Source organism: Apteryx rowi, unplaced genomic scaffold (assembly GCF_003343035.1).
Source record: "Apteryx rowi isolate R43461 unplaced genomic scaffold, aptRow1 scaffold_198, whole genome shotgun sequence".
NCBI lineage: Eukaryota > Metazoa > Chordata > Aves > Apterygiformes > Apterygidae > Apteryx > Apteryx rowi.
The window spans coordinates 65,911-77,591 of NW_020448285.1; the positions used below are offsets into that span (position 1 = coordinate 65,911).

Here is an 11,681-nt window from a genome sequence, read left to right on the forward strand (position 1 = left end):
AGGAGAACCATAATTTATCTAAAATTAATCATCTTTCATAGAACAGTGTAGTCATGTAACCTTTATGTTGAGGAGAGCATATTTGTACTCAACACTACAGGTACTAGTTTATTATACAATTAAATCTAAATTTGTAGGTTCCTTTTTCATTAAATAATATATTTAAATGTAACATGGTAACTCAGTTGGCTGAACAAGCTTTAGAATACACTAATATTCTTATAATGGCAATATGTGCCCAGTGCAATCGGAGGACTAGATTGAGATCTGAATCCTGAAAATATCTGTAGATATTTGTTACCTGAGTAGATCTCACAGGTAGTAAAATAACCCTCTCATTTCTTAATCCTGTCTTCTACTTTGAGGACATTTGCTGCTATTTATGTAAATGTATCGAGGTGATTTTGCAGAATGACTCAGCAAGGCATACCCATTTTATTTATGGAAACTAGAGTAAATGTTTTTAGCTTAAAGATTTTTATTTTCTAAGAAGTAACCCCCTGTAATAGTGCAAAAACACTTCAAGCTCTCCATTTAAAGCAGTAAGCCTTATTCTTAATCTGCATCTGTTCATTATTTTTATGTTGATTTTAAACACGATTTGAAAAATACTTTTGAAAAGTCCATTCAAAATCTTGTCTTAGCCTGTGATAGCCTTGTACTAATTCTGTCTCCACTTTTTCACAAATACAATGAAAGTAAACAACAGAGCAAGTCTGTAAAAGTGAACTAAAATGCAAAGCATGTCTGCATAGGCAGTGAGGTGAAATGGTTACTATGGAGCCAACAAACTCAGCTTCCAAATATCAGGCTTGGCTTCTGTAAGTCATATATTCCTCACCCAATGCTAGATTATTTTCTTCACAAAGTTTAGCATCATTTAAGTAAAACTATGCAGCACACAGGATGTTGCTCAGAACAATTACGAGGCACAACTTGAATCTGACAAAATTAGGAAATGTAATGATAGGCTATGAATGTACAGTGTATTCTGAACTTTATAAAAAAACAACTGGCTGTAGTAAAGCGTGACTAATTTTTTTTTTAACATCTTAAGTTTAATAACTGTTTTTAAAGTATTGACTTTACTATTAGAATCGTGTTTTTATGCATGTTCACAATAGTTGTTTATATGGTACAAGATTTTCAGAAGGTTCTGTACAACCAGGCTCCCAAGGGGTCTGGAGTACTTGCTGTCTTTGAGACTTTCTAGATTATTTTCCATCTACTCATAGTGTTCAATCAGGCCTTTCTTTATCCCTTGAATTGGGAAAGGGGAATATCTTCACTAAAGAGTTTTAATTGAGGCATATGCCTACAAAAGGTGCATTTTTCCTGTTTTAAATAACTTATGATCTAGTAATCAAATCATGAGGGAGCCTTTCCTGGCTATTTTGCAACTATCAGGATATTTATAGAAAATACTAGGTACAGCTTTAGACTTCCAGCTAATCAACACTAGGCCCTAAAAATATGGTTGCAGTTGCAATAGGAATGTTTTTTGGAAAAAATTGCATGGAAAAAATATTTCCTAAAGTTCATTTAGGAATTAGTTCATACACTGTTAAGCAGGACATATCAGTTGAACATTTGCCACTTGGAAAGCCATGGCATAAGACTGAAAGTAATTTCTCAGTCCCCAAGTTTACTGCTTTGCTGTCACAGATAAGCCTGTTTATACATGTATTAAGCTCCCTTTTAAGATTAATTCATTTCATTGCCTCCATTGTTTCTATTGGAAATTAAAAAAATAGCTGCTTTCGATCACATTTACCTCCCTGATGACACTGGGAAAGTTGCACACCCTTTTTCAGCACTTGCTTACATTACCATTCCCACTATGGCACTTTATTCAGTATACTGCCAGCAAATTAAGTTGACTCAAGTGTGGAGTGGTTTTGCAAAGTTCAGAATATTAGGAAGTGTATAGTAGTTGCCAGTGCACTGACCGTAGCAGCATAGATGAACGCAAAAGGTTTTCCTGGGGTGACTCATGTATGTTTGGGAAGAGAAAAAGGTGGCTTGCAACTACAGAATTAACTGAATGAGAGGAGACGGTGATATGTAGGCAAGGAAAGACAAGCTAAGAATGGGAGAACAAAGGAAATGAGCCACTTGTCTGCTCTGGCTGCTTGCCCAGTACCCAGGCAGAACTTAGGACAATTGCATGTTTCTGGGGATGCTGGTCAGCACATGAGCCATTTGAAGAGTTCCTGTAAGTTGAAGTCACCCTTTCAGTTCTGGTTTCCAAGATATGAGTTACATATGGATAATGCATGTTTGCATTTTTTACAAGTCTTCTGATTTGCACTGACAAATTTCAATTTCTAATAAGACTGCCTTTTTCTGGAGGTCATTTGGTCCAACCTCCTCTTCGAAGCAGGATAAACTTAGAAGTTAGCTCAGGTTGCTCAGGACCTTTCTCCAGCTGAGTTTTGAAAATCTCCAAGGATGGAGGTCCCAGACTCCATGACTCTTGCTCTGCACTTTTAAAGAGAGTCTGGCTGTGTGTTCTCTGTAGCGGAAGACCGTGATTAGATTCAGCCTTAGCCTTCTCTCTCCAGGCTGAACAAATGCAGTTCCCTGAGTGTCTCCTTATATGTCACATACTTCAGCCCCCAAACCATCTTAGTGGTTCTACACTGTACTCATTCCAGTTTTTCAGTATCTTGTAATTGGGCATCCAAAACTGGACAGCGTTCCCAATGTGGCCTCATGAATACTAAGTAGAGGGTAATAATCACTTCCTTTGGCCTGCTGGCTATGTTCTCTAGCCCAATATGATATTAGCATTCATGCTGCAAGCATACATTGATAATGTAGTAGTATATCTACTGTGCTGTTCAGGTTGTCTCTCTTCCTCTGTGTGTGCACATGCATTGGTACTATACCATGGCAACATATCTAATAATACAGATGAAATGGGAAACAAAATGTATTAAGATATTTCAGTCTATCAAAAAGGAACTGATAAATTTATCAGGAACAGAAAAGATTCGAGGTTGTACATAGTCGTCATTGCTTTGTGGAACTGGAATTACATCTGAAGATTATAGCAACATTTAAAATATAAACTTATATTGACAAGGCAATTTTTATACCATTGTACGTGGCATAAAGCAAAAACACTTTCTCCTTTGTAGTATATTTTTATATGAAGGCTTAGGGGAGCAGAATTATGCTATGCTAGTATGGGTCCATGACATTTATGCTTTTCTACTCTAAATTACATTCTGAAAATATATCAAATAAAACAGATAATGGGCAGAGGAATGCAACAATACATGCATATACCTTGAAGGTTGCATTTTGTCGATGCATTTTGCACATCTTGCTGATACTCGCACTTGTTAATCGCTATACTTACAAACTTTCTAAAATGCATTATTGTGCAAATGCAGTTTTATTCGTGGAAAGTCAGATATGTAGAACTTCCCCCCAGTCAGTTCATAGACTGTTCGGTGCAGCTTGTCATTTGTATACTTAATTTCCCTGCTCTTTCAGTGATTGCCACGTTTTTCCCCATAACACGACACTGCTATACCATTTCCTGTATTTCTCTTAGTTCCACAGTTGTGAATGTGTTTTAGTTCATGTCCTGAATCAATACATTATTAGCTTGAGTGATGCTTTTTTTTTCTAGTTTACTATTCTTGTTTGTCATTTTCCCCTCCTGCAGAAGCATGCTGAGAAGATCCTAATCATACCATCCTAGTAACTGAAACACTTAAAAATTAAAATTGAAAAGTAAGAGGATCAAAGACAAGAGATGAGGCCAAGAAAACAGAACATTTGAAACTGAATGGAGTCAAAAATTGAATGACTTCCTTCTGGAAACAGAGACAAACAAGAATTCAGATTTTGGCCAGCAGACATATCTGGTACCCATAGATTAGATAAATTGACCTTGTTTACCTCCAACTCTTTAACTGTATGAAACTCAAGTGGCAAGAAAGCTCTAGAAACTAATATGGAAAAGGAAGGAAACTATTCTGATACTCAGGTGACATTCTATACAGTTAGCAATCATTCAGTCTTCTGGTTATACTGTATTATTAATGCATTTGTATAAACATCTTTTAAAAGCTGAGTGCCTGTAACAAAAAAAATTATAATTAGTAAGTTATAAATAATTTGTACTACTTCATGATATAAATATGAAATAATGTCAACAAACCCAGAAAAAAATTAAAGTTACCAAACAAATTTTAGCACATCTCCAAAACAAGTTGCCTAACTTGTTTTAGGAACTCCAAAGCAAGGATCAGTGAAGATCCCAGTGATCTCTTTGTCTTACGTTCACAAACATGACAAACTGCCTAGTGAATCACTTTGAATTGTATTCTAGCATCTCAAGGACAAACAAGAAGAAAGATATGTCATGATCCCTTAAAATAATATTTTCTTAGAATATTCAGATCTTTCTTTCCTATTTCTGTATTGCTAGTTTAACATTTCTCAGGAAGGCCTTTTTGTCAAGTTTTATGAAAATAGAGGAAGGAAACAAGTATTTTCAATCAGAAGGGTTAGTTACTATTTTCTTAATCTTAGAGCTGGAAAATTCTGTGTTGTATACACTTTTCCTACAATTCACATATATGCGAGATCATTGTAACTAATTTTAAAACTTGTGTAATATTTTTACCCACGAATTTCATTCTTTGAAATAATCAGCTCTAAGGTTTCTGCTGCCACAAAATATGGATTAGATAAATCATTGCAATATTTTCTTATTGAATCTTTAAGAGCCCAGGAACAGCATCTCTGGAAGATTTTCTGGTTCCAGTATAACTAGTAACATCATTTACTCCTTCAGTAGTGATCATTGTAAGAAAAAGTAGTATGATGAGTATCATAGTTTGACAGAATAAGCTGACTGGAAACAAATTCATAGGGACATAGTCATTATCAACTGTAATCTACTTGCACGGAAAGAAAAAATCAATTCCTTTCCTCATTGAATCTTTCTTCTGACTTTCCAAGAAGGAGGTGTATCTATATAAATGCTAGAAATTATATAAAATATGTCTAATTTAAAAATCATTAGGAACGGATATTTACTTTAGTTTCAATAAACCTAAATTGGAGTATATTTAAATATACTGCACAAGGCTGTTGTTATCATTCTAATATGCATTTGGTATGTGTGGGTATATATAGTTTACCTTCCTTTGGTCTTTTATTTGTCTATATGACAAAAATGCAGCATATTCTAGTATGAAATACACCCTATCTTTTGATAACACCAGTCTTTCTCATGGTGAAGAAATCTGTTTAATTAAATAACATTGAAAAGATCAGTGGAAATTATTTGGTAAGCATTATTTTAATTTAGGATTTAAATAAAAAAATAAGCACCACAAAGATAAGTATTAGAATTTTAGATTATGATCCATGGGGAGTTATATGAAGGACAAAAACATGCTTGTATTTAGTTTTCTGTGTAGAATCTAATTTAAACATAAGCAAGGTTAATAGGCACTGAAGAGACCATTCATTTTAGCAGTGTCTTGAGCAAAGTGGACAGTAGTCCAGAATGAGTTCAAAGAGCTTTTGTAGACTGAAATGAAAGCTTAATTAAAAAAAAAAGAAGAAATTCCCTCAGCTCAGTAATCCTGTTTTTACTTATTTATCACAGCTGTAGTTAAAAGGAGTTTCTGTTAAATGTGCGTCAATGCCAAAAGACTTATTATTCCAAGCTATTCCTGAGTAGGTTGCTTTTTTATTATTCTTGTAATGTGATTGTCAGGTTTTAGTATAGGGAGCTTTCGTAGAATGTTTATTATAGTCCATATTCTGTTTCTTTTCCATTTCTAACATATTTTCTTTACAGAGATTTTGAATGGACACAAAAACCTTATTCTCTGCTGTGATTATTTACTATTCTTAACATCAGAAATCTTAGAAACCAAAGCCTCTGCATGTTTGTGCAGTCCACCTACTTATATGCATAAAGTATATCTACTATGCCCTCTTAGACGCCCAGGAGACAAACAAACTTAAGCTATTTTAAAACAGAGAGAATGCATTGCAAGGCAGTGTGGAACCCTTTCTTTTTTCATGTTCCAAAGTAGCAGAGATGTACTGATTAGGTGTTCTCTTCTGCAAACAACGGGCACTGCCTGTGGTTAGCCCCTGTGCCAGGAGAGCGTATGAGTTCATTCCTGAACTAAGAAGAAGATTTCTTAGTTTAGCACACAGAAAAACAAAAAGACATGGTGGTAGTTTTGTTTTGTTTTGTGTACTTTGAGGAAAACCACTGCTCTTAAGAGTAGTAACCTCCTCATCTGATTATGATACTTTTAGGTTTTGTGAAGGGCAGGGGAGTTTGCCAGTATGTCAGACTAGCCCCTTTCCAATTAAAGCCTTTTTTAACTGGGGGAAGACAGAATTGTACCCCTAAGCAGCCCGCTAAGTCTACACAGTCACTGGCAAATGCAGAACAGGCACAGACAGAAAAATGGGACTGCTTAAGTAGCATTAGAAATCAGTTTTCAGCCTACTGTAATTCGGTAGTCTGCCTTGCCATCAGGATAGGCTCCTGAAGTGGTCTCAGATCCTTGGTTAATTTTAATCTTGCTGCAATTCTAGGGGCTTTTTCCCACCCAAGAAAAATCATCATGCCAGCAATTGTCTGGTACAGCTATAAAAATGTGAAAAACAGCAGTGTCTATATTTTACAGTAATTAAAAAAAATTGATTAAAAAGATTGTCATGATTAATGGCAAATCAGTCTGTAATCTTAGATAACTCGATTTTACATAGCTCATAGAAACTCATTGTTTTGACACTGTAAATACATAATATCAAAGGAATAGCAAGTACAAAAATAAAATAATTCTCCAAGCCATAAAATTCAATTTTTAAACTCTGTAATAGCCAAATCTATCACTTCTTGTTGAACTTGATGTTTCCATGTTAAATTTTGCTTTTATAACTACTTTTTTTAGGCCTTCCAAATATAGAAAATCCTGTTGAATTCAAAATCCAAAATAATCTATTTTTTATCAGACTGAAGATAATATGTATTTCCAGCAAGTGCTGAACATAATTTTAAAGAATTGCTGGATCAGCATCTCCTTGTCTGAATGCTCCTCAGACTTCTCAATAGCCATACTGATTCTTACTGATCCAAAAGTATTTTATCCCAGCATAGTCACCAATATTTTTGACATTTCACCAGCAAAAGATCTTCTCTCTCCTCACCTCCAGATTTGTAAAAGTAGCCTTTGTTGCTCTTTTAGTCCTGGGCTGAATTCTGATATTTTCCAAGTCTTAAATATGGGCTATAGCATTCTATATAACAGCTATGCTTATTATACAGCAGCTCTGGCCAAGCTTAGCCTTTCTCATTTTTTATTTTAAGAATCTACAGTTAGTGATAAACTTTGGGGTTTTGTTACAGAATATATTCTTGTAATAGTAGTAATAAAACATTTTGAGTTGCAGACTTTTTGGTCATTTAAAAATTTTTCCGTATTTATATCTGTGTTACTGAAAAGGTGTTCAGAAGATAAAGTCATAACTTCTTCAGACATTCCAGCGCATGCTGCTATGTCATCCTACCTCTTTTATACACTACTTCACACGAGCAGAACTGAACCCAGGCAGCAGAGCCACTCTTGCAGTGTCTGTGAGCCCAGGAAGCCCAGCTACACAGCTGCTGCATAGCCCAAACAAAACAGTTGTACAAAAGATAGTTATCACCTGTTTCATTTAATTGATTTGGCATATTAGTGTTATGCCAGTGTAGATTGTAATTGCAATTTCTTTTATGACCATATGTTATGTATAGTATTAATGTATATATTTATTTTTATTTTACAGGATGGAGGTCTGCTTCTAAATAATCCTTCTGCATTGGCAGTTCATGAATGCAAGTGTCTTTGGCCAAATGTTCCACTGCAATGTCTAGTATCACTGGGCACTGGCCGATACGAAAGTGAAGGGAAGACACATGTCACATACACCAGTTTAAAAGCCAAACTCACAAATGTTATCAGCAGTGCAACTGATACAGAAGGTTAGTGTCTCAAGATATATTTTTATTGTGTTTTTAATTGTTTATGATTCTTTAGTTTCAATTCAGAGAGCAATCTGCAACTTTTTCCCTGTCTCCTCTCTGCCCACCCCTTTGAAACTTCTGTTTAAGCCAAACTACCCATAGCAAGATCTCAGGTTTCATTTAGATGAAAATTAAATGTGGACAAAAGTAGAGTTTAAATGGTTGTTCTCAGTAAGCTATTTTCATCAAACTACTTTATTATTTTATGCATATTTACTATATTTCAAGCATGTCTCTTCCTACCTAATTATGTATAGTTGGTGTTTTGATATCAGTATTACAGGTTTTCTGGAGATAGTAATATGAAGGCATTTCTTAGCTTTATCTTCATGAGTCCACATCTTGATTATGTTGTTGTTAAGCTCTTTTAATTGATGAGCTTTCAACTGTTAACATAAGGTTGATGACATAGGTATACTAAAGATCAAAGATACCTTAAAAATCAGAATGACAGTAGTAATCCAGCAGTGTTTATAGAAAGGTATATCTTTTTGCTTGTGCCTCAGAATAAAAACGTACTCAGAAATTCATTTCAATAGAAAAATCATATTTTCTTAAATTTGGTTTGTTTTTTTTCATAAACAGTAAGATTTAACAGTTAATATAGAACGTTGATTAGTTCTCAGCAGCTTCTGAAGTACTTTAAGTATATTCTTTTTCATGTATGTTTTTAATATGCAGTTTCCTAAGGGCTAGATTGTATCTGCCAATGCTTATGGTTTCCACTGATGTCAGGAGGAGCAAAGCATGTGATTTCAAAAATAAACTCTGATCCTAGATTGGGAATATCTTGTAACTCTATCATTAGCTGTTTTGTTTTTATAAACTGAGGAAATACTGATATACAAATGCTTTCTGAGGTTCTGAACTGAGGTTCATAGTGAACTGATTAATGTTGATCAAGAAATATTCTTACAATTTAGATCCCTTGGTGTAAAAATCTGCATGATGTCTGTCAACTGACTGTTGTTTAGTAAGAAAAAGCTAGATCTTATGCCTTATTTTTTTGCACAATTGTGGGAAGGTCTATCAAGAAAAAGAAATAATAAGTTTCAGTGCAGCAGAAAAACTGGGAAAAAATTGGTGGGGAGAAGAAGAAACTGAAGGAAGGGTCATTGCGGAGACCGAAGGAGAGGAAATGGAAAAAGGGGCTTAACACAATAGACTTGGGAAAATGGGAAGTTATATTTTGAAGGAAAAAGAGGAGTGTATTAAATAGAACAAGAAAGGAGGGAGATGGTGAGACAAGAGCAGAGACACAGCTGAGTAATTTACAGGAGGAGGGACCAGACAGAGAAGATTCCAGGACAAAACTACTGGACTTATTGTCTCATTAATGATGTTTTTCACTTTAAAACTCTTACATAAAAATAGATGTTTAAAAGAATGAAAGAGAGTGATAAGAATGCAAAAAAGAAGGAAATAAAAGAGAATAGAAAGGTGAAAGGAGTCATGGAAATGAAAGATTAGGTGAAGAGCTAACAAAGAGAAAGGGAGAGAGAAAATAGGTTATAGAAGAGAAGGTATAGGAGATGAAGAGAAGAATATATAAATATATTACATAACCAGTCTATTACTGTACTTGTTTACTGAACTTTTAGAATTTACCATGAAATTTTTAAATTGAATAAATATTAAATTCAAAACAAAAAATCTGTAGTAATAAAAAAATTAATTGCAAATAAAAGAAACCTTCAAAACTGCATCTTTTTCAATGCAGTCTTTGACGTTAGAGAAGAATATACTGCTATCAGTTTCATAATGCCTGCTCCTGTTGATACTCAGTGTAACAGATCATGGGTAGCCTAAATGGGAATGTGTAAATTACATTACTGCTCTTTAGAATGCAGTCTTATTTGCAAAGGACTGGAATGTACATTTAACTAAAAATCAGTTTCTGGATAGCTGCAAAGCCTTATTAATTGTCATAGCAGTGAAGTTGTCTTAGAATAAAAGGTGAAGCTTTTCCAGAGAAAACAGCTACAGGATCATTTGCAAACTTTCCAATGAGAGAGGGTTTTTCATAAGCTGATGGCGTGGAAAAACATTTACTCAGCAAAGCAGCACATATTTACACTTATGGTGTCACTCCAGATCACTTACTGTTCAGAGATCGTAGGAATATTTGTCTGTCTCATTTAAATATAACAATTTCCTATATTTGTTTTAAATACAGAAGTTCATACCATGTTGGATGCACTGTTACCTCCAGATACTTATTTCAGATTTAACCCTCTTATGAATGAAGACATACCTCTGGATGAAAATCGTAAAGAGAAACTTAATCAGTTGCAGACAGATGGAATTCGTTATTTAGAACGAAATGAAGAAAAACTGAGAAAAGCTGCGAAAATTTTAACACAAGAAAAAACAACTTTGCAGAGATTTAATGACTGGATAAGATTAAAGGCTGACATGTATGAAGGCCTTCCATTTCTTTCCAAATTGTGAATATGTAATGCATGAAAGATTGTAAATGTAAATCTTGTTCCAGAAAAGTACTGTAAAGGAAGAATGCTTATTATGGTAAATATATGGCAAACTTCTTTGAAAAGCTATCTGGAGAAAGCAGTTCAGGACAGCAACTTTATGCACATTCACTTGATACAAGGTTTTATGGTGTTAATTATTTTTTGAACTTTAGGGATCTTATTGTTGTACTACTTAAGTTTGTTAAAATCACTAAAACTGAAAACTATGGCAACAATTGTGCTATGTGTTTTTGGATGTATGTACCATAATCATGTTGACAGTAAAACTTTATTTATCAACTACCAAGTTTGTTCAAAATTAACAAAAAATAAAATCTGTATTAACTTTATTGTAGGCAGTATACCTGTTATGCTCTTGTATTGCTGGTCAATTTAAAACATTCTTACAAAAACTTTGCCTGTGTTAATTGCACTTTTACAGTTGAAAGACAGCATTAAACTTTTTTATTTTCATCTTTTTTGTACCTAACAGTATTCTGGATGTTTGGATGACTATAAATGACATTAAATAATCACAACTGATCTTTTTAGAACTTACTGCTCATTGTTTTTATAGAAATAACTTTAGATAGGGTCATTCATTATTTGAAAATAATCCCAAGCCCCCAAACTTCGTTTGAGCAGCTATTCCTGTCACAGGAAAAAGGAAATAAAATCTTGAAATTGTAGTAAGCTTACCACACTCTTACTATTCATTGCTTTGCAACTTGCTTCTTATGTCAAGAAAGGTGGTATAGTGAGCTGTGACAATGTAGTACATCAATGAAAATATTTTCAAAAACAGGAAAGTACAAGTCAGTTCCTAGAAACAGTATGATTGCAATGAAGTGTGAGCTATCGCATGATGGCGTATACCCATCGATCAGATTGCTTGATTGCTTTCTGGGTGAGATTTTGCCTCTTAGTAGACAGCTACAGTACATGAAGAAATGTATATTTTATACAGTGCATGATATGTCCAGTTTCACCAAACACCGGTGCATCCAAAAGCAAAAGCTATTTTGTCACTTTGCCTTTCAGGAGTAATCATCTGCCATTGCATTATTCACTAAAAAAATAACATTTCCTTTGATAGCCACCCCCTGTACTTGTCTTAAATCACTGAAAATGTTATTAGGCTGTCT

At 34.3% G+C, this 11,681-nt stretch overlaps 1 protein-coding gene across 9 annotated transcripts in view; it reads left to right on the plus strand.

Moving 5' to 3' along the window:
* PNPLA8 (patatin like phospholipase domain containing 8) overlaps window positions 1-11,094 on the plus strand; it is a 42,447-nt gene extending 31,353 nt beyond the window's left edge. For 6 of the 9 annotated variants that reach the window (XM_026063010.1, XM_026063013.1, XM_026063014.1 and 3 more), the window contains 2 exons: window positions 7,828-8,023; window positions 10,242-11,094. In XM_026063010.1, coding sequence (XP_025918795.1) covers window positions 7,828-8,023; window positions 10,242-10,516 — 471 coding nt within the window. In that variant the 3' untranslated portion in view covers window positions 10,517-11,094. Of the gene's footprint in view, window positions 1-3,679; window positions 3,882-7,827; window positions 8,024-10,241 lie in introns of those variants that run through there. The other 3 variants (XR_003253026.1, XR_003253027.1, XM_026063019.1) reach the window with 2 other exon arrangements.
* Window positions 11,095-11,681: the final 587 nt, after the last annotated feature.